The sequence below is a fragment of the Labeo rohita genome, chromosome 10 (genome assembly GCF_022985175.1).
Source record: "Labeo rohita strain BAU-BD-2019 chromosome 10, IGBB_LRoh.1.0, whole genome shotgun sequence".
NCBI classification, from domain to species: Eukaryota; Metazoa; Chordata; class Actinopteri; order Cypriniformes; family Cyprinidae; genus Labeo; species Labeo rohita.
The window spans coordinates 21,648,358-21,672,970 of record NC_066878.1 but is presented as its reverse complement, the minus strand read 5'-3'; the positions used below and the strand labels follow the sequence as shown (position 1 = coordinate 21,672,970).

The window sequence follows — 24,613 nt, the reverse complement described above, 5'->3', positions numbered from 1 at the left end:
CTTACGCTTATCTGTACAATACATACTTTTGCATACGTGTCTATATGTTACTTTGAATTTGTGCCTGTCTGACAACCTGTCGAGAACCTCTGACCAAAGAAACAGTTCTGTCAAAATTGTATTTTGTGGTTAGGATCATAAATCTCAAAGAAAAATACACATAATAGAAAACGTGTGTCTTGAAATTGGAAGATACTAAAATCTGAGCTATGTTTGTATACCTGCACCTCAACCCAACTGGAATTGATGTTATTAATATTAAACAAGCAAATATTAAGCATGTCCACTTCTTAAACCCAGGGACATTGTCGGCTAGCCGCGAGCGCTTGATTGTTTCCATGCCACATTTTGCCGTCAGATCCCAGGCTGCTTTGAGGCATCCATCGCTCAGCGAGGACTGTTCCAGCTGCCATCCCCTCATTCCTCAGCAGAATGAATGGCTTCCCTACACCACGCTCCCCGTGCCGAGCTGGCTCTTTCATCTCTCTGAAGCCCTCTCGCCGTGATACACTACGTGAGTGCACATATGAGGCGCAGCTGAAACGCGGCCCTGCCGAAGACTGATGAGGTTTCCACCTTGTCGTGATGGAGCTCAATATGGTCTTTGCTGCAAGCTGATATGAGCTTGTGTTCGGGCTGATATGGTTTGTTTCAGAGGAGTAGTGGTCTCAGAGAACTCAAATAGGATTCATACGGCACTGAGTAATAGTTGTTTTGTAAATTCAGTTGGATTCTTTGAAGGAGAGAAGAGATGTGCTCTGTGGTGAAGTATGGCATCATCCATGACTTATACTACATAAGACTAGCTGCTGTTTGCACATAAATCGATTTACAACTTCATATGTTTACATGCTTTATTGGCTTACTAGAAAGATATTCTTTTCAATGCACACATGCCTTTTTATGCAAATAAGTCTTATTATAAAATGCAACATATTAATAAAATGTGTTGTTACTAACGATGGCATGAAATTAAAATCAGTTTTGTAAATGACTGTTATGGATGTCATTGTGAACAATTCATATCAGCTGTTAATGTAAAGAGATGCATTAGTGTATGTGTAAGTTAACATTAACCAAGACTAAGTAATGCTGAACAGAGGTGTTGTTTATTGTTAGCTTATGTTAACGAATGCATTAACCAGTAATAATTAATTAAGCTGTTAATGTAAAGAGATGCATTAGTATATCTGTAAGTTGGCATTAACAAAAAAATTAAGTAATCCTGAACAGTGGCGCTGTTCATTGTTAGTTGATGATAACTAATGTATTAACCAGTGTTAACTAATTAAACTGTTAATGTGAAGAGATGAATTAGCATATGTGTAAGTTAACATTAACAAAAAAAAAAAAAAAGTAATAATGAAGTGGTGTTGTTCATTGTTAGTTCATTTTAACTAATGCATTAACTAACATAATAGTACATCCATAAGTTAGCGTTAACTAAGATTAAGTAATGCTGAGCTAGATGTGTTGTTCATTGTTAGTTAATTTTATTGAATGCATTAACTATCATATTAGTATATGCGTAAGTTAACTTTAACAAAGATTTAAGTAATGCTGAAAAGATGTATTGCTTATTGTTAGTTCATTTTAACTAATGCATTAACCTACATTAACTAATTAAGTTGTTGATGTGAAGAGATACATTAGTAAATGTAAAAGTTAACATTAACAAAAAACAAAACAAAAAAACAAAAAACAAAAGATTAAATAATGCTGAACAGTGGCGTTGTCCATTGTTAGTTCAAGATAACTAATGCATTAATTAACATATTAGTATATGTATAAGTTAACGTTAAGATAGATTAAGTAATGCTGACAAGATGCATTGTTACATATACGTTACTAATACATTAACTAGCGTTAACTAATACAACCTTATTGTAAAGTGTTATCGATATCTCTCTAGTAACTTAAGCAGAAATTTTCCAAACATATAGTTCACTTAAACCCCACCCGTTCTACAACTAACTAAAAGCTCACATTCATTTAAATTGCTATGCCCACATCTCAAAATCCAGTCAACAACCAGTGGATAGAACAAAGTCTCCGCCCTACTTTTTTTCAACAATTTGTTACACTGATGTACAACTCAATATGGAAGAAGATATTTGTCACTAGTTCTGTTTCTTCGCAACTGTAACATTGCATTTTACAACCCATTTTTTTCTAGTCAAAATGTCTATTTTGTAATACAGTACATAACAATTCTGAATATTCAAACTGGTTTCAATACTCATTTTCCACAGTACTGATAAAGTGATGCCAGCATATACATATTCCATATATATATGGAAGGTATTACATCAAAGTTAGAAGTTCTAGTATCATGACAAAACAGCTCTATCCCGTTTATCCAGAGCAGGTAGTCTAATTTTAAAATTCCCAAACAGATTTAAAGTATTTCTGAAACACTTAATTTTCTTAGTGCCAGGCAGTAACTAGATTATAGAATGAGATGTGCTCATCTATTTAAAGAGCTTAATGGAAATAAGCATGACACAACATCTACTTTCAGCCTTGATATATAAGAGGAATAAATTCAATAATCCCAAGGGGCTTCTTAAGAAATCTTCTCTGACTGACTGGCTGCTGCTCTCATTCAGAGTATGGCGACATATATGAGCTGAGAATATAGGACATAAATCACCTATTTTCAACTGTCCAAAACTCTGACTGACGTCTTGGTGAGCAAATCAGTTTCCAAAAAAAACATGTCTGGTCTCATTCTGTAGAGCTGAGGAACACAATTGGACTCATGTGGAGAGCTGACAATGGAACTAAATCACTCCAACCCACTTTGACCCTAAAGAATGCAGTATTCTTATAGAAAATGAGACATGGTTGAAACCCAGCAGAAACGACTAACATAGTTGGTTACAAGAATGTTTTGTGCAAAAGCAAGTAAGATGTGTTGGGTTTATTCTCACCAGGATCCTGAGCCACAGAAAGCTTGTTTGTTGAAAAAGCAAAACCATGCCGTTTGACCAAATTTGTGTACAAATACTGGTAGCTGGTTAGGTTTATGAAAATAGTTTGATAGTTTAATAGTTTGAGGCCACGTAGCATAAGCGCTTTACATAAATGTGATTCACACTTACATGTTGCCACTGGTCTCGGATGAGCGGCCGATAGCGCAGGAAGTACTTCAGCGGGAAGGTCTCCACATCGGGCCACGTGCTGGGACTGTTCCAGGTCACCTCTAGTCTTCGTGCATTGTTGGCTACGGGTTTGGCCACCACCTTCTCAGGGGGGTCAGGTTTCACTGTTGGACCAAAGAGACGTCGACGTAAGCTCATGACCAATCGCAGGTATCATATTCAAAGGAATAAATCCCCCCAAATTATCTCTGTCATCAGAATTTCATTTCTTTCTTCTGTGGAAAACAGATGGAGGAAAGTTATCGAATCGCATCCACACATGGCCGTATTCAAACGGGTCACGTCAAAACACGGCTCGCTACGTTTAGCGTAATTGACACCAAATGGCATTTCTTCTCATGTATTTCATAACAGAATGTGTCTGGTATGTTTGAATATGCCAAAAAAAAAAAAAAAAAGTGTTCCTGCACAATTATATATTATGGCTTAATGTCAAGTTAAAAAAAGTCAAATAAATAAATACTTTAACAAACAGATAAATAGATAGATAGATAGATAGATAGATAGATAGATAGATAGATAGATAGATAAAATAAAATAAAATAAAATAAAATAAAATAAAATAAAATCTCACCATACTATCTCGTTAATCACAGTACAAATAAGATAAATGTTTTTTGTTTTTTGTTTTTTTATGTTTAAATATGCAAAAGATACATTATATAATTAAATATTCATTAATTTGCATACAATTCCAAAACAGAATTATGAACATTAGATTAGGCTTAATTTAATGTTCATATTTCTGTTATGGAATTGTATGCAAATTAATGAATATTTAATTCAATAGGTTCAAAATTCATGATTCATTTGATGACATATTTATATTTATTTATTTATTTATTTATTTATTTACTTACTTACTTACTTACTTACTTATTACAGAAAGAATATATTTTAAAATACAGAATAAATAAATAAATACATTTCACCATACTTTCCCTTTTTGATTATTCACAGTACAATAAGACAATTGCTTAGTTCTTCAGATTTTATGAAATGTAATGTTTAAATATGCAAAATATACATTATATAATTAAACATTCACTCATTTGCATACAATTCCACACACACACACACACACACACACACACATATATATATATATATATATATATATAAACAAAGGGTATTTAGATATATCTTTTAAAATACTCAAAAAATGAAATAAATAATAAAATTAAAATGTAAATAAATAAATAAATATTTTGGAAAAAAAATAAATAAATAAAATTACTTAGAAGTAAATACGTAGAGTAAAACTGTGAAGTGCTACCAAAGTAAAGATTTCCTGCTAATTTTAAGAAAATTGCCTTTAAAAAAATGTATTGTAATTAAAATCTACAGATGCAAATTGGTAAATATGTCATGACATACATGCCTAAATGGGGGGGGTTAATATAATTTAAAAACTTAAGTTTAACTTAATTGAAGCTTGAAGTTTGTTTTCATTGATATGAAAAAGAGCAGCATGAACATTCTTCTAAACCTCTCATTTAGTGTTTGTCAGAAAACAATCTAAGCAACACAGGTTTAGGAATGTCATGATAGTCATGAGAAACTGTGGGGTTAACTGTTCCTTTAACATAGCTAAGAAGTGAGAAGATACCCCTGATGTTGAGATGCTAATGGCATATGCTTTGTGACAAGGCTCCGTACAAAAAGAACACAGTTTTAGTGGCTAAGCAGAAAGAATCACTCATGACAAATGCCACTAGCGAAACGCTATAATGGAAAAAGAGATGAATGATGAATAGCGCTGAGATTTCCTCTTTATGATCCCCAGCTCGTCCCTCTGAGCAGAAAATCAGTTTGACATAACACACACGTCTCCTAAAGAAGCCACACTGTGACATTTCTCAAGATGTCTTTCGAGCAGCGGCGTCTCCTGAACATTAGGAAAGCCTTTTTGGAGCTAAGGTTTATGGGAAATAAGCAAGAGAGCAACAGAGTGGCCTTTCTCTTCTTCTCGAGCTGCGGTGTCCAAGGATCATTCTGTTTGCTCTGCGGTTTTAGCTTCACTCGCGCACAAACACACGCACACGAGGACAAAGAGATGTTTCTGAGCCCCGTTCCCTTTACTATTCATAGCAGACACATAGTGGCTTCAGGATTTATAGCTCGGGCCTTGACCTGGCTTGAGCGAAACACTCTTTACGACTTTCAAACACTGTTGATCTTGTTTAGATGTCGGCTATTCGGATGCTAATTTTTATGTCTGGGCATGCTGAGAGGAAGGCCTGGACTGAAAAAATTCATTTTCGGAATCAGTATTTTGCCTTTTTTCTCCTTGTGAAATATCCAAACATCCTGTAGACAAGACGAATTGCACACTTTAAAAAAAAAAATAATAAAATATTTTTTATACGTCACTGCCAAATTGTTTTTCCTTGTTTTAAGCATAAACTATTTGGCAATGGATAAGAAAAATAAGTCTCATGCATTTCAATAAAGATGTATTATATTTAGTTCCCATGTATTTTGAAGTTGTGGTCAAAATGTAATAGTCTGAAGTTCCATTATAAGGCAATTTACTTCTTTGATGTACTTTCATCAATACGTTCCCTACTTGTCACTGAAATGTATGCTAATCATAAGTTGCTTTTTCAAATGAAATCCATTTTCCATAAAATACACACTAGAACCAGAGGGAAAATATTTTCGTTGTCAATCCAGCGATCCAGACTGCATTAGCATTTTTATTACTATCAAGCACACATGTAGTCATGCATGTAAGCTTTCTATTTAGTTGCCAGAAGCCACTTCAACAACATCACCATCATCAAGCAGCTGATATTTCGGAGATATTTTCTTCAATTCTGTTTGCCAGCATGGGTTTGTTCTTTCAGGAAAGGAGATGATTGTACGTTACCAGAGTGTCTGGGAAATATAAGCTAGATGTTTTGGACAGGTCCATTTGCTCACCCCTAGTATATCATCCAAGGTTAATAATAAATAGGAATTTCTAAAGAACTGGGAATGAAGCTTATTTTCACTTTTAGTATGTTCATATCAAAATGACTTGTACGTGATGTCTGCAATGAAGCAATAAATCGATAAAAGTAGTTCCAATGAAAATCTTGGACCTTTGTTTTTTTGTTTTTTTTAAATATACTATACCTATTGTCGACTCCTCGAAGCTGATGGCGTTGGAAGCTCGGCCCAGCGAGTTCACTGCTGTGACGTTGACCCGGTATGGAGAGCTGGAGAAAAGTTCTGGAAACTTCACATGACATCTGTTCTTATGAACTTCATCCCTCGTCACTTCCAAGGGCCTCTGGTTGTGTCTGAAGAATAATGAAGGGGAAAAAAAGATAGAAAATTCTATCTTCTGAAGCATCATGACATAAGTAGTTCACTTTTTTAAGAGAATAGTTCATCTAAAAATGTATTCCCTTATTTTAAATGCCATAAAAAAGTAAAAGATCACAGATTTAACATTCTTGGATGAACTAGTGCTGGGTAGATGACTTACAAACTGTAACCCATTACTGATTCCAAATTACATGGCGAAAATTGTAGTCAGTAACATAATCGGTTACATTACACATTTTAGTTAAAATTATCAGATTACTTTTAGATTACTTTTGACCTAATTCGTTTATCACATTGATTTTAACAGGATAATCTTGTACCATAATGATGTAAAAATACAGAGTGAGAAAATCTATTCCTTTCATTGTAATTAACAGCATGAAGTGCATTACACATTAAATTACATCAAAGTTTCCCAAACTGGGGTTTGTAAAGGAACTGCAGGGGGTTTGTGAGTTTAATGAAAGGCTAACATTATGTAAATAAATCATAAAAATGTAAAATAAATTATTTTAAAGTAACGATCAAAACTAGATGAGTAAAGTTTGAGAAGAAACTCTGAACTGGCTTGAGAAAGCTTAGCCTGAAAGTTTGAAGCAGTTGTATGAAATTTGATGTTGCTATCATGATTTAGCACATTGCTAACATTTTTTAACATGTTGTTAGCATGTTTTAGCGTGATTAGCTTGTTGCTTGCATTTTTATATGGTTGATTACAATGTTGTTACTAGCATCTTACTAGCATGACTCTAGCATGATTAGCAAGTTGTTAGCATGATTAGCATGTTGCTGATAACAAGTTTCTAACATGATTAGCATGTTGCCAGCATGATTAGCATGTTTCTAGCATGAATAACATGTTAATAGCACGTTTCTAACATTATAAGCTTGTTACTAGCTTGTTGCTAGCATGTTGCTATCATGTTTCTAGCATGATTAGCATGTTACTAACATGTTTGATAGCATGATTAACAAGTTACTAACATGTTGCTAGCATCATTAGCAGGTCACTAGCATGACTAGCATGTTGTTAGCTTTATTAGCATGTTACTAGCTTGTTGCTAGCATGTTTTTTAGCATGATTAACATATTATTAGCATGTTCTAAGCATGATTAGCATGTTTCTAGCATGTTTCTAGCATGATTAACATATTAACATAATGTTAACATGATTAGCATGCTGATGTCATGTTTCTAACATGATTAACATGTTACTAGCATGTTGTTAGTATGATTAGCAAGCTACTAGCATGTTGCTAGCATGTTTTTAACATGGCTAACAAGTTAGTTGCATGTTACTAGCATGATTAGCAAGTTACTAGCATGTTGTTATCATGTTTCTAACATGATTACCATGTTACTAACATGTTATTATATACATGTTAGAATATATACACATGTTAGAAATATATATATACATGTTAGAAACATGATAGCAACATGCTAGTAACTTGCTAACCATGCTAGTAACATGCAACTAACTTGTTAGCCATATAACATGTTCGCTAGCATGATTATCATGTTATTATCATGTTTCTAGCATGATTAACAAGTTACTAGCATGTTGCTAGCATCATTAGCAAGTCACTAGCATGATTAACATGTTGTTAACATTATTAGCATGTTACTATCTTGTTGCTAGCATGTTTGTAACATGATTGGCATATTACTAGCATGTTGTTAGCATGATTAGCATGTTGCTAGCATGTCTCTAGCATGATTGACATATTCACATAATGTTAACGTGATTAGCATGTTGCCGTCATGTTTCTAGCATTAATGTGTTACTAGCATGTTGTTAGCATGATTAATAAATGACTAGCATGTTACAAGAAAGCTTAGCAAGTTACTAGCATGTTTCTGGCATGGTTAACAAGTTAGTTGCATGTTACTAGCAGTTGTTAGCATAATTAGCAAGTTATTATTAGCATGATTAAGTTAGATTATATTACCTAAAATGTGTAATGTAATGGATTACATTTAGATTACAAATTGTAATCCATTAGTAACTCCAAATTACATTAAAAAAAATGTAGTGAGTATTACAATTATTGTCATGTAATATGAATCAGTAACTGATTACAATTTGTACATCATCTACCCAGCACTGGTTATTGTTGTGTGGAATAAATGTCCTTCATTGCTGGAAGAAACAAACACTATTATTCCATTCTGATGTTCTGCAGCACGACAACAGCAGATATGTTAAATCAGGGACTGCCATTTGCTCGCCCCTAGGGTACATCTGGGCCGAGATCTTGTAGCTGACCTTTAAACCTCCTGATATCAGCTCTGCACACGCATCGCAAAATTCATTTATTAGGTTTTGATGAAGCTTTATTGAGGTCGTACTTCAAAAACCTTGCAGCATATTTTCATACATAAATCACTTGTCATGTAGATAATGTCTAGGCCTGACATTATGCTCCTGTATAATTATGTATAATGACCTAAACTGAGCAATGTACAAAACTTAATGGATTATTAATTCTTCGAAAGCTGTTAAGAATAGAGGTTAATCAAAGGCAATGCTATTTGATTAAAGTCAACTTTTATATATATTTTAGTCAACCAATTAGTTCCTTTGGTGAAATGGTTATTTGTCATTTATATTCAAATCTGACACACTAGCCACTAAAAACTCATTTAAAAAAATGCATGTTTTTCAAATTGTTAATATTTTGTGCTCTTGTGATTTTTTTTTTTAGCTCAAAAAGACATATTCTTGCATTTATAGAATTCTACTGTTATAAAATCTGAATAAATAAATAAATAAATAAATAAAAATATTGAATATATGTTGTCCAGTATACTAAACACCTGCAATTTACCTGACATAAAATAAAATAAAATAAAATAAAATAAAATAAAATAAAATAAAATAATAATTTTGGTCAGTTAAACATATGACATATTTTTAGGAAGTGTTTTATTTTGATAGCTGGTATTTTAAAACTGTTTATTTAAATTTACATTTTAAAATTGAATTAATTATAATTAACACCAGTTTGGGAAACCTTAACATAATGTTTAATGCACTTGATGATGTTAAACAACAAATGGATATATATTTTCTTTCTCTTTGTATTTATCCTATATTAACAAAAATGTGTAATGTAATGGATTATGTTACTAACTACAATTATCAAAAGTTACTTCAACAAAATAAAATAAAATAAAATAATAATAAAAAAAAAATAAATAAATAAAATAAAATAAAAAAATAAATAAAAAGTGTAAAATAACTAAAAATATTTTAGAATTTATTGTTTAAGCTCAGTGTTTGGAATCTGTAAGATGTTTTTGAGAAAAAAAAATACTTATGCTTACCAATATTGCATTTATTTGATCAATAAAAAGAAATTACATTACTACAATTGTAGAGATTTACTGTTAGAAAATAAAAAAAAAAATAAATAAACGAATAAAAAAATAAATAAAAAAAATAAAATAATGTTAAAATGTAATTAATAGAAATCTAAACTCAGTCTTCAGTGTCACATGAAAATCATTCTATTATACTGATTTGCTGCTCAAGAAACATTTTTGTGTATTACTATCAATGTTTATAACAGTTGTGCTGCTTAATAATTTTGTGGAAATTTTGACAATTTATTATTTCTATTTATTTATTTATTTATTTATTTATTTATTTAGAATTATTTGACAAATTGAAAAGTTCAAAATACATTTAAACAGCATTTTGTTAAAATGTTAATTTTTGTAGAATGTTTTACTTTCACTTTTGATCAATTTAATGTGTGGTACAAGTACAATTTTGTCATATCACTATAATGCAAAATGCTTAATTAAGGTATTAAACATCTATTATAAGAACATGGTTGTACAGTATGGCCGTAAGAGTGATTCAGATGAACTATATGCTGAATATGTAGTATGTAATATCATATTTCATGTCCTCTGAATTGCCATTTTTATTCCCTTAAAAATTGAATTCATGTATTCAGCTGTTTAATATGCAGCAGTTAAGAATTTTTTCATGTGAGAACTTTACTGTATGTAAATACTAGTGTGGATTGCAGACGGATTTTGTGTTTCTGATGAGGATAAAGCTACTCTATGGTCGTCCAGACAGATGTGGACAGATGAGGAGAGAGGGCTTGAGAGAAAGAGAGGGATGTAGTGTGTGCAGGGTTATTCCACGGGGGCTTTGGACTGAGAGTCCACTTATACTGCCTTGAGTTCCAGGACTCAGAGTCAGACAGACCTAATCAGCTCTCAGCAGACAGCGTCTGACCGCATAGATCACTGATTCAGATGAGCTCAGTGCGTCTCAAAGCCTCCGCCGAACACGAGAGGGCACGACATGACAGACGGAGCGAGAGGAGAGCAGAAGGAAGCTAAGGGCTGTGCGGGAAGCCAGGGTTGACAGATGGAGCTACAAACAGACGAGAAAAAAACATCTTACTGGACATCGACTTCGAAGTCCGTAGGGATGTACGTGGGATGCTGAAGGTGCCAACTGCAGTAGAAGCCTTTGGGATAGGTGTTTGATCGACACGTCACCTGCGGTTCCTTCGGAGGAACTGTAAAGAAAGCAGAAGGGTGGAAATGTAAGTACTTTGTCAGCAACAACACCTTCGGAAATCCATCAGCGGCCCAAAACGCAAGTCCCGAGAGGCTTTTTTTGTTTTACGACGTCCCCTGCTTCCGTGGCCGCGCAACCCCTTGAACCTCCCCCGTTTCTCGGCATAAAGTGGGAAAGGAAATGTAATAACCGCCCATGCCCTCCTTCCAGATTAGGGTCCTTTCTTACAGCGCCACTGGACCGTGCCTACCGCTGCCACAATTGAAACTGATGACTTGGACCGGTTGCCAGGGTTACGCATAATATTCCCCCTTCCCGTGTGTTCCCGCGTGCGAAACGGAGAGCGGTTTAAGCCAAGCGCCGCCTTCTCCTTCCTCGCCTCCATCGGCCCCCGGGGGCCCGACAAACTAGAGCCCGCAAGAAACAAAACCGCTTCTAAAGCTCACCTCTGGGCTCCCCTTTGAGCTTTGATTGCGCTAAACGCCGCGCATAAGCTGCCGGCTTACAGATGTACTTTTCTTACGTGATTGCGATGAGGCAGGCTTTGAGATTTTTGATGGAGATTTCGCCAAGGTATCTGTGCACTTGTGGGAACTTGCGATGCTCTTAAGGCCTGATATAAAAGGCACAGTGTAAAGAACATTTGAAAGTGACTTTAAGCCTTTTCTGAGCCATCTTGCTAAAGGTAAGCACCAGTACTATGGCAAATAACCTTACCTGTGTGAAACTTTCTTCCTCTTTGTGTGAATGGACACAAATGATACCACAAATGATGCTCTGTTACTTTAGACAGTCAATTTGGTGAACAATGAAACAGACAAAAAAGTCACGAAGGAGGGACCCAAATACACAGACTAAAACTGACAGACTTGATGGTCGAATATGTTTTTTTTATTTTATTTTATTTTATTTTATTTTATTTTATTTTATTTTATTTTATTTTATTTTATTTGCAGTGGTTTGAATCTGATACATTTGCAGTCACTTTAAATCTGATATATTTTATTTTATTTTGTAGTGGTTTAAGAATAAACAAGTGAAAAAATAAATAAATAAATAAATACATAAATCCGCCAATTTTACAAGACAAATTACACTAGAATTCTACATAATTCTAGAAATTAACAGAAAACAAGCCTTAACATGTAAATAAACACATTAAGGTATTTATTTACAAGTTATTTACATGTAAATATATAACTTGAGATTTGTTTTTCTATAAAAGACAACAAAATTCAAATTGGAAAATCTAAAGAAATATGAAAATATATATATTTTATATTGTTTTTATATCTATTTTATTTTATTTTATTTTATTTTATTTGCACCATTGCAATATTTTCATTAGAAATATATTATTATATATATCATTATATATTATATCAAATATATTATTTTCTGAAGTGTAGAAACAAATATAACCCAATAACATTTCAAATGACCCCTCCACACCTTTACTTTAAGTGTAATATGTATTTTTTTTATTTATTTATTTATTTATTTATTTATTAATTTAATTTAATTTAATTATTATTATTTTTTTAATTATTATTTGCAGTGGTTTAAGAATAAAGAAGTGTAAAACAAACAAACAAACAAACAAAAAAAAAAATCTGCCAGTTCTACCAGACAAATTCTACTTTAATTCTAGAAATGATCAGAAAACAAGCCTTAACATGTAAATAAATACATGTTGAGGTATTTATTTACATGCTATTTACATGTAAATATATCATTTGAGATTAGTTTTTTTTTCTATAAAAAAAAAACAAAATTCAATTGGGAAAATGTAAACATATAAATAAATAAGTGTGTGTGTGTGTGCATATATATATATATATATATATATATATATATATATAGTTTTATGAACATGAAAAGGGGTTATTTTATTATTTTATTTTATCTATGATATCTTTAACTTAAAATTAGCATACATTAATTAAAAAATAAATGAACCAGCATTAGTTCAAGAAAAAACAAATCAGTACTGCCATGATTCACACAATTTCTAATATATTATTTTATTTCATTTTATTTTATTTACAGCACAGGAATTACAGAAAATAGCCTGCTGTTTCCTTTAATTTTGTCTTTTAAATGACTGATACTTGGGTGAAACATCTTGTTTAATTCATTAGTCAGCAATGAAGAATCAATCACCAATTAAGTTTTACTCTTCTGTTGGGAAACAAACAAGAATACTGACAAAAAAATGAGTTACAGTAAACCACACATTAGCAGACTGGTGCTGCACAGTTCATTGCTATGCTAAAAATGGGAGAGGAGGTGTGTGGGAAAACATGAATGCAGAAGATGGAGAACACTTGTTAGAGGAGAGGAGGAGTCTAGAGCGTGATGCGTTTGACCTGACATTCCATCCGTGAGCTGCGAGATCAGAGTTTAGACAGTTTCTCCTCAGGAGGTGCATTCCTCCATAGAGTTGGGCCTGCAGGAGGCCTTCCTCACCCTCAGGCCAAATGGGCACACTGACAGCTCACGGACCCTCAACAGCACCGGAACCCTCCCCTTTCACTTCCACACCCTTCCCAGAAGAAAGCGCATGGACATCCGCACATCTCAAAGCCATTCTCCAAAGAGGCGAAAGCGGCAAAACAAAAGAAGGTTGCTTTTCGTAGAGAATTTGCAACCTAGCAACACCTCTATTGTTTCCTTTATGTTTTTTTTTTCTTCTTTTTTCCCTCCCTTTTTGTTGGACAGAATGATGTTGAAGTGACAAAAGACATATCTCAGCGTTCTTCCTTACGAGTGATTTCATCTACCGGTGCCAAAGGAACAGCGTTAGCCGGAGATGTGGAGAAGCTAAACAAAAGTGTCACTTAAGCCATTTTGATCACACTAGCCTTGAGAGAAACGAAAGGGAACGTTATTCTAATTGCTTAGTTAGGAGGGTGAATCTCCCAGAAACCCAGAATGGTCTGGCTTATATTTTACTGGAAAATCTGAATAAGAAATGTAAAATTATATATGTTTTTATAAAAAGGTTTTATTTTATTTTATTTTATTTTATTTTATTTTATTTTATTTTATTTTGTTTTGTTTTGTTTTGTTTTGTTTTATTTATGTGTAGGAACAAATATAATCTAATAATCCCTCCTTCACTAACCTCTCAATTTACCCCTTCACACTTTTTACTTTAAGTCTTATTTATTTATTTATTTATTTATTTATTTATTTATTTATTTATTTATTTATTCATTCATTCATTCATTCATTCATTCATTCATTCAGTCATTCATTCATTTATTTTTGTAGTGGTTTAAGAATAAACAAAAGAATAAACAAAAGACAATCTGCCAGTTCTACAAGACAAGAATAGTTATTTTAGAAATTATCAGAAAACAAAACTTAAAATGTAAATAAATCTTTATTTATTTATTTATTTATTTACTTATTTATTTTCTATAGAAAGACAATATTTTCTGAAGGGTAGAAACAAATATAATATCTCATTCAATAACCTCTCAGTTGACCCCTCCACACATTTATTTTAAGTCAAATAAATATTTATTTATTTATTTAAAAATAAGAATTTTCCAGCAGAATAGAATTATAGAAATAGCCAGCTGTGAAAATGCTGTCTTTTAACTTTGCTTTTTAAATGACTTTATATATTTCTATATTTTACTGGAAAATAAGAAATATTAAATTATGTATATTTGCATGTTGTTTTAGAAATATAAAAAAAGTACTTTTTTGATTTAATTTAATTTAATTTAATTTTATTTAATTTTATTTAATTTTATTTTAATCCAAAAAACAGTACTGCCATGATGAATAATTTACATAATTTCTCATTTCTCTCTCACGATCTGTTATGTGTTGACAGTTTTTATGAGATAAACATCTTTTTGTTTTGTTTTTTGAGGGGAGAATGTTAAGTTCTAAAAATCACACACTAAAACCAAAAAAAAAAAAAAAACTTTATGTGAAGTAAACAATGTGGAACCGTTTGTCTTATTATTGTGAAATTCAAAAAGTGATCAATTACATCAGCTGCATTGATAAAGTGTGGATTGATTGACTTAGTGTGTAAGATTGTGAAATCAAGTGTGTGTGAAACGTTTTTCTTGTATTTCTCAGGCCTCTCCTCTGCACTTGCGTTGCACTTGAATGCAAGAATGTGAAAAAATAAGGGCGAGACTAGTCCCAACCTCTGTGATCTCAAAACGGTCAGCACAACCTCACTTTATGTAGCCATAACCCTTCAGAGTGCTGTCATATCATATGCTGGCCTAGCAAATGATACCTTCCAAACTCCTGGTACAAAAAGAGAAACTTCAAGTACTATTTGTAATAAAAGCTGATAATTGCAGAAGTCAATGAAGAGGTGCAATTTAGCTGTCAGACGAAGTACACTTACTGGTGAAAAAAAAAGTCCTTCTCAGCCTTCCGGAGTCCTGTTTTTCTATATTGATGCAATTTAAATCAAACATACGAAAACATGTGCCTTTGACCTCAGCTGCTTATTCTTTAACCCCACTTTAAATCTGAATCCCGCTTGTCACTCGAGGTGCTGAAAGCATCATGTGCGATTTTACGACCCTAGAGGCATCAGGTAAACTCTTTTCACACGTTCGACAAATCCAGCTGCTCATACAAAATACAAAAGATAAGGCCGCGCTATCGGCCCCCTGCGTTGCCGGCTGTCTGCTCCCTAATCTGAGGCCATTAAAAGGCCAGTGCAATGAAAGACATGGTTTCAGGGGTCAGTTGACAAACGTCAAGCCGCCAGGCCACATGAAAGGCGAGCGAGTGAATCCCAGGCGACCACCACTATCATCGCTAACTGCTGATCTGTCAAAGCTGGGTCGGAGCCCCCCTCCATGACACGTCTGGAATGCGGACTATGTGCTCGGCAATTGAAAGCAGTGCGGGGAGGGGAATGGGGGTCAAGTTGCACAGAAGGCCCCTCTACCTGCATCAGTTGCAGGAAACACCTAATGTTGTCTAGACCAGCACCTAATGCGCCGTCTGATACAGCTGACAAGTGGTTCTTAATCAGGAAGCATGCTGTGGGCGTTTGAAAGCATAATTATTTAATTTGAATATAATACCTTCAATAATTTACTCGCCCCCGTGTCATCCAAGATGTTCATGTGTTGCTTTCTTCAGTCAAAATGAAATGAAGGTTTTTGAGGAAAACATTTCAGGATTTTTCTCCATATAGTAGACTTCAATGAGTTGAAGTTCCAAATTGTAGTTTCAATGCAGCTTTAAAGGGCTCTACACAATCCCAGCCAAAGAATAAGGCTCTTATCTAGCGAAACAATTTGTAAAAAAAAAAAAAAAACTTTATACACTTTTAACTACAAATGCTCTTCTTCCACTAGTTCTGCGATGTGTCTACGACTTCACGCTGGAAGAGTCATGTGAAGTGTTGCCAGGCCCACGTTTTTCACACAGAATCGGGCTACTTTAACTCTTGCCGCTGGTTGTTTTTCATGTTTGCGGGTCAAAGCAACCTCAATAACATTATATTTAGCTCCTGGAATGTGAATTTTACAAGGGGAACCCCACCAAAAAACGTATATTTTAGCCCCCGGAACATCATATTTACCGGGGATAAAACTGACTGGGCTAGTTTGAGCTAGTTTTGAGTAGCAATTGGGTGGGTTTTGTTGTGAAAACCTGGCAACCCTGGTCACACACAGTTAGTTTTTTGTGTATGTTCTAGTTCAAAAAGGTATGCTCATTTTCTCCTTCAACTTAAAAATCATTTTACATCGCTGTTTTACCTTTTTTTGTAAAAGGTGTTTGACTTCGCACGTTTGCTTTGTAAACAGTGGGTCAATGGTTCCAAACAATCCCAGCCGAGGAATAAAGGTCTTATCTAGCGGTTCTTAGATTTAAAAAAAAAAAAAAAAATCTGTTTATATACTTTTTAACCTTAAATGCTCATGTTGTCTAGCTCTGTGTGAACTGTGTTTTTTTTTTACGGTCATGACAGTTAGGGAACGTCTAAAAACTCTGTCCTCTGAAACTGCTGTCCTCAAGAACCTCAGTTTTGTTTTTGACTGAAGAAAGAAAGACATAAACATCTTGGATGGCATAGAGGTGAGTAAATGATCAGGAAACGTTTATTCTGGAAGTAAACTAATCCTTTAACACATGGGTGCTTTATGCAACACTTTACGTGCAACATTTTAAAGATATTCTGGTTCACTAGGCAGCACAATCGAAATGAATCATAATATCTGGTCCACACAGGTATTTATAAGTTGATTTTTATATAAATTCTTAAGAATCTTCTTTGTGCATTCTATTACTGTATTATAACTATGTTATTACCACATTTGTTGTTTATCAATGCATGTTACACAATACAAAGGCAACTTTTCAAACCGTTACATTCCACCCCTTTTTGTAGGTTTTACATTTAAAAAATGCTCACCTATAACTACAAAATCCAAATCAGTTTTGGTTTCTATTATTTGCTTCTTTTATTATTGCATCTTGTCTAGAAGACCAGGTTTGGGGGGGGGTGTCTTCAAACAGGCAAAACCATCATCATAAATTAGTCACAGTGCTTGTCCTGTGCAGAAAGTGCCTGGCTGGCATCTTTTCAAGGAACAGCTTTGCTCCGTCTGCGCATGCATGCAAATTCATCTTATGCCTCGGATCCTAATCGAAAGTCCAATATAAAAAAAGCCCCATAAATCCTCGACAGAGGTGCATGAATCGGAGTGAGGGTGATTCTGGCCTATAGAAGACCACTGCTATAGACCGACTAAATGAATTGTTCTCTCACAAGTGCCAATAAATCATCAATCTCCTCTGAGCATGTATTGCATCATGGATGTACAAAAACTGAGCGCTAGCTCATGAACCAAAAGACGGCACTTTACTCATGCTGTGTTTTGTCGGTAAAACATTTCTCCTCTCAACCATATGTTTCGGCACACCATAGAGTCAGACAGAGCTGAGCAAATGGGACAGAAAAAAGCCAGTCAGCAATCTTTAGCAAAACAATTTCAGAGCATTGCATGAGCGGAATCCACTGCTGTACGCTGACAATAAATCTAAGAGTAATATACTGTGCAGTGTTAACAGTCCATGGCGTTAACAATCCGTTTAACAGTGAAAGCTGTAGAAAAACATGGGATATACTTTGCTTTTAAAAAGCCTGGTCTCAATGGCTTTGACAGGGTAGGTGCTGTTGTTTTCACTCAACGTGTGTTCGGACAGGGTGGTCTAGTAATATAAACCAGCTCTTGACAGCTTCAGATCACTAGATTTAGATTGTTTTCTTACCTGGGAAAAGAATAATTTAGTATGACACGTTCCCATCGCTTTAAAGGCTAAATGTAGTAGTTAACTAAAGCTGCAACAGGTTAAATGTATAACAACAAGCAATTAATTTAATATGTAACATTCCTCCCAGCTTTTCAAACAGGTTACTGTAATTGTGTCTTGTTAACAGCTGAGCTGTGTGATGCTGCTACAACCTTTCCAGACCAATCAGAGCATTCCCAGAAATCCACATCGCATCTGGGTCTACGTTATCAGCAGTCATCACTTTTTAGCCCTCTGTGAACAAAAAATGAAATTGCACTGAAAATACTCCTTAATTCTCTGAGGTGAATTTCAAAGGTAGCAACACTAGATGTACATATGCAGTTACTAGAGCAGGGACCATCTGTAGAGGGGCGGAATACATGAATAATACTCCGAGACGCTAAACCTCAAGGCAGTAATTTTATATTGAAGCCATTAGCGTGCGGTGGAAAAAATAGCAGTTCTGTTTCCACAGGCCCTCTCCTGCACTGTTCCTTAACCATCTGATTATCATCGAGACAAAGGTATATTTGAGAGACTTAAAAAGTTCTGGTCATTCCTGAAGGAAGTCCTCAGATAGGGTTTGATTTGGTGACCTAGCTCTAGAGTGAATCCCGACTTGGGATTCGGGAATACTTCACAGCGTAGTATCAGAAAATGGACACAAGTCGAAGTTGACAAAGCAGACTAGTCTATCCTTCAACCACGTCTTGGGATTTGCAAGCCATGCGCACAAAATATTTTTCAACCACTGAATTTTACCAGTCTACATTTTGGAGTTAAACAGCTGTAATCATAGTTTACAGCCTGGTGGGTAGATATGAAATCTGTGCCCTACCTTAAAGGCTGGGGTGTTCAATCCTGCTCATGGAAGGCAACTTTCCTGTAGAGTTGATCTCCTACCTGGTACTTTCTAGTGATCCCAAAGACCTTGATTAGATGGATCAGGTGTGTTTAATGAGGATTAGAGCTCAACTCTGCTGGACGCTGGTCCTCTAGAAGCAGAATTGGACACTCATGCTTAAATGGACTGTTGTATAACTTTCTTTCTTCAGTGGAACACAAAAAGGAGAATTTATGGACAATACCCTGGCTTCTGAGGTACGACTTGGGCTGTCAAGTTTTAAAATGACCCCAAAAGAGTGCAAAAAATCACATAAATGATTTATAGCTTTGTGTCAGGAACATACAGAAATGTAAGATATTATGCATGAAAACCTTGGAATTTACTCTAGCTCTGCTTGGCGAGTTTATGCGAGAGCTGTTCTTTGGAAACAAATCTTTTCAATAAATCAGTTGATCCAATAGTTTCAGAGACGTAGTCTGAATGATTTGTTCACGGACCAGACTGGTTCTCGTGATCAACTTGCTGACTTGATCCAGTTACAGAAGACTATCTGTGAATAATAACTTACTTTTTCATCACACAAAGTTATCGTATGATGTTGTATGACTGTATGATAATAAGTTTGAATGACAAATTATCATGTTATAGCACATGAGTCATTTTAACTATTTTTTATGATATTTATAGTGATTTTGTTTTCTTAAACTTGAACGTTTGCGTCCCCTGAGATCCACAGAACTAGACCAGTAAATCTTTTTGTCTCCTCCACCCATTCAGTCATAAAGTTGAAATGAAATCACAAAGAAACCAATGCTGCAGACAAATATCTGATGGGAACAGGGAGGGGGGTAAGTCATCATGGGGAGTTAGCCTCTGAAGTGGGCCATCATGAGGGGCTAATTTGACAGAAATGCAGGGAGGAAGACAGATGATTGCTAAACATGTGGTTGAAAAACAAAGAGGGAGGGGCTGATGGAAGAAGGAGGGGTGGGAGAGGTAAATGGACTGCCCTTGTAGACAACAGCGTGGACGAAGTAAAGCCTGAACTGAGCAGTGTTTGGGTGGTCTTAGAACCACTGTGGACACCCATGAGAGTGGGAGTTTTTCTTTTCTCTACCTTAACAATACCCAGAAACTCAAGGAAATAGTCCCTTACTGTATGTGTGTGAATGTGTGTGTCTATTTATATTTTGTAGAGTTCAATCATTATCACGCATGCCCTACTGGGAAAGAGTGTCTGTATTTGGAATAGATGGGTCTTGACAGGGGTGTTTTTAATTGAGAACACTATAGGCAATGTGTTTGCACTTACCCAGACTTATTAGCAAGTCAAATGCCTAACTTTGATGTCTCTGTGTCAAAAGAAAGTATTGCATATTATGCAAAAGCATTAAAGTTAACACTAATGAGAAGCTCAAACATTCTCCATTTGCTGTTAAGGGCCTCTTTAACAGAGTCAAAGATGCAATCAGAAATTTTACATATGCATTTAACACATTTCCATTAGCTGAAGAAATCAGTGCAGTTTCATCGGTGTCCCAGCTTGGCCAATCTTGTTTTCAGATGGTTTGGCTGGTCTCCTAAACTTTCCAAGCTGGTTATCAAGTCTAGGTAATATCCCAACCTGGCTATGTCCTTATTCAACTGGCTTTGCTGATTGGCCAGGCAAAAACTCCTCTAAAACCATCAAAACAAACCAACCTAACCAGTCAAGCAGGGAGAAAGGAAAGCATCAGGTTGTAGCTCACAGACCATATCATCTCCAAAGTCTCACAGCTCTCCAATTAGTCAAGGATTAGCTAGTGGTGAGGATGGACAGGCCTCAATGAAATATCAAGCTGTTCAACAATCCAATATTCCCTCTAAATCCCCCAGAACAGTGCTTCTGTTTTTTTGTATGAATGTCTGTGAACAGCTGGGAAGTTTGGTCCTGTCTACAGTACAGTGGGTGATGGTGGACGGCAAGTCTAATATTCTACAGAAAGGCAGGGGATAAATGGTGTTCATTGTGTGGATGGAGCTCCCTGTCATTCCACAGTCATGCTAATGGCTCTAATCTGACAGTGGGCTCTGGCAGTCGGCTCTTTGCTCCTTGCCTTTTCCTGACGTCCCCCCCCTCCACCTCCAGCTCCTTCACATTCCTGTCCCCCGTGTCATCCGCAAGGAACGGGCGGTATTACATGCCTGTTTGTTCCCTTTGTCATACAGCCTTCCCAGCTATTAGGGTTTGAGTTGGGGGGGGGGCAGCGGTTGGGGGGTTAAAGACTGAAAAAGCGGGTGTTGAGAGGGGGAGGATGGTGGGTTTCTGCCTGAGACCACTAAGCTCGAACGCTGGCCCACATTCACTCTACCCCTGCTGATCACTAGCCATTGTTTCTGATCAGTCAGGAATTTGCTCATGCAAAGCCCTCTTTGACTGAAAAAGAGGAAGACAGTTCAATATGTAAGCTGGGGACTGGCGGTGGAAGGCAGACCGTTGAGTTTGATCCATTGAAAATGACAGCAGAGACTTACTCTGGCTTGAGGGCGATGAACCTACAGATTTTTAGCCACCTAGGTCTGCAGTAGACCCATGCAGATGTGTACAGTGTGGCCGCAGCCTCCTTATTATGCGAGTAGCCTGAGTAATTGAGCTGAAAATTGGTATGCCGAGACCATGTGGGTCGAGCAGGGATGAGAGTGAATCAGCTTAAAATACTAGGGTAATCTACTCTGACAGGCCCAAACGCAATTGGAATTTAACGCCACATGGGTCCTTCAGGAGCCCATGGGTATGCAGGATTGTTTTCATCCCGTTGTGGTCCATCAGTCGGCTAGATAATGGAGAAGGTTGCTAAGATGTATCTTCAGTGAGGTGAGGTGAAGTAATGGCCTCTAATATGTGTGCCAATAAGAGACCAATGACACGTTGGTATTTGTAGACAGCTCAGTTCCTGTCTGGCAGATTTAATCCTGGCACAAAGTTGGTCTCAGGATTTACCACTCAGTGTTTAATTAGTGACTGTTAAAGTTTAAAGTTTAAACCAGGGATTAGAAGTCCTAGTGAGAGGATTAGGCCAAAATACCAGTCTGGGTTTCGGGAATAGATTTGAGGCTTTAAATGCATGGCAGAATCCATCTCGATGTGGAAACGGAAAGCTAGGAAAGGTATCATTTCAGGCAATCAGTTGTGGGTGGGCGGTTCTCACTGATGCTGGCATACAAATGAATTGCAAACCTCACGGTCGCATGTGTCGGGCAGAGGATTGCCTGACAGCTTAATTTATCAATCTGTAAGATGAACACGGCTCCTCAATGGTGGAATGCCTCGATTTCACCTAGAATTTTAATAGGCCTGACTGCTCCAGGGCTTTTGACCTGTGGGATAAAGATTCTTTTACTACAAGGGCAACCCTAGAGCTGTGGTTTGCCTAAGAAAAACGTCTTCACTTGCCAGACGAAAAGTAAAACAAGGGTTAAAAAAAATGGGTGGAAATAGTTCTAATGGGGGCAGCGGGAGCACAAAGTGCTCTCTAATTTCAGTCTAATTTTCTTTGAGAGGAAAATGACAGGTTAAGTTGAATGGTTCCCCTTAATATTTACCGTTTCTCCTGACATTTTCCTCCGTGGTGTTCTTGTGAAAATATCAGGCAGATTAACATTTCTGATGGGTAAGCCAAGAATCCCGGCAGGAATCACATCGGGGACTTAATTTCTACACCGCAACGACAGCATAAACGATCCCTCTGCTTATAATTAGATATCGGGACTCTGTTGTAACTTTGGAGCACGCTCAGGCCAAGTGAAAATTAGTCACAGTTCAACAGATGTCTGTAATTTCAGTAAAAAGGATATGAAGTTAAGTAAAGGTTTTCAAGCCAGCTTCAAACCCAGCGTAAACATTCTCTCCCACAAAGGCCCAAAAAGATGCTGCACTTAATCTACATTCTCAATCACAAAGAATTCTAGGGTTCGTCCCAAATGACAAATCACACACTTAGTTGGGAGACAGTGGCCATTTGGGAATGTGCACCAGGGTTGCTCTGGGTGCTCCAGACACAAGAAAGAAGGAATTCCATTGATTCACTGGACCATGAATGGACTTCAGAGAGTTTTACCCCCACCACAGCCTCCTTGCACCCAAACTTCCCTTTGAGCTAAACACCCTTTCTTTCATGCACCTCGTCCACTCAGAACCAAACTTGCCCCTGTTTTTGCAGGAAAATTGCATTTTGTACGACTAATGCAAACGGAAATGCTTTTAACTGACATAACCACAAAAATGATTGCAAATGTTATGAAATGGAAATTTCAGAGAGGGCTAAAAACTATTTCTGAATGCGAGAGGCAGCAAAGCAGTCACCTAGCAGTGACGCTCATAAGATGAACATAAATTGTAGGGAACATGGTAAAGACATTAGGAATGGATTATAGTATCTTGTATCTGTATTCAAGGCATGTTATCCTCACAAATACAGGCAAGAGGTTGTCGGGGATAAAACATTATTTTTTCCGTTCAATCTTTGCATTAAAATTATGTATATCTGTTATGTTTGCCAATATGGAATCTTGAAACTTCAACCCCTGAAGTCAAAAAGATGTATACAAGTGCAATTACTGGCATTTAATGCTTCAACCAACAGCTCATTATCTGTATGCATGCTCCGACGCATTTCACTAAACACATTGCAGGTTGCCTCACCCTACACAAAGCTCAGGACTGTCTGGATCAGCAAGGCAGCATGCGATTTGGACAAAATATGCAATTCTCATTAGGGTCTGGAGTTATGGGCTAGCCAGAGCCACAGTCCTCCGTCTCAATTAATGGCAGCGATGTCCGCAATGAGAACAAATCACCTGGGCTCTCCAGACAGTCGGCTTCCATCTCCGGAGAGTCGGACAGATTCACTTGCAGACATCTGGTCCATTTACAAATTGGAAAATGCAATTTAAGAAACGGGAAAGGAAAAACATCAAGAGAGAATTCTGTGCAGACTGAAGATTCTGCAGGAATCAAACCGAATTCCCCACTGCACTCCTGTGTGTCTGGCCCATAATTAATACTGTTTACCAGAAGCAAGAGAAAGAGACAGTAGGAAACAATCCTACTAAATACAAGCTTGTTATTTTGAGCTAAATTTTGCTTCTTTTATTAAATGTTGCATTGCTATTTCAATTACCCCTTCCCCATGTAATAAAGCTCTTTTCCTTTAATCTGAGAGTAAATAAAAACAGCCTTCACATAAAGCTGGGCCATAAAGTTTTAAATTAACCAGGCTCCGGAGAGAGGACTAAACCATCTGCAACATCATAATTTAAGTTTTATAGATTTTCCCAATATTTGCCAATATGATTTTTGGTCATGCACATTTTTTGAACTGTTCTAGAGATTTTATTTAAATTAAATTTTCATTTTTTTTTTTTTTTTTTTTTTAATATCTTCTTGTGTGTTCCACAGTT

The 24,613-nt window shown here is 36.0% G+C and overlaps 1 protein-coding gene across 1 annotated transcript in view; it reads right to left on the bottom strand.

Annotated features, from left to right (window-relative positions):
• cntfr (ciliary neurotrophic factor receptor) overlaps nucleotides 1–24,613 on the bottom strand; it is a 191,864-nt gene that overhangs the window by 40,297 nt on the left and 126,954 nt on the right. The window contains exons 4-6 of the mRNA XM_051120746.1: nucleotides 10,909–11,026; nucleotides 6,285–6,451; nucleotides 3,105–3,268 (exon numbers count right to left, since the gene is read on the bottom strand). Of these exons, the coding sequence (XP_050976703.1) occupies nucleotides 3,105–3,268; nucleotides 6,285–6,451; nucleotides 10,909–11,026 (449 nt within the window). The remainder of the gene's footprint in view (nucleotides 1–3,104; nucleotides 3,269–6,284; nucleotides 6,452–10,908; nucleotides 11,027–24,613) is intronic.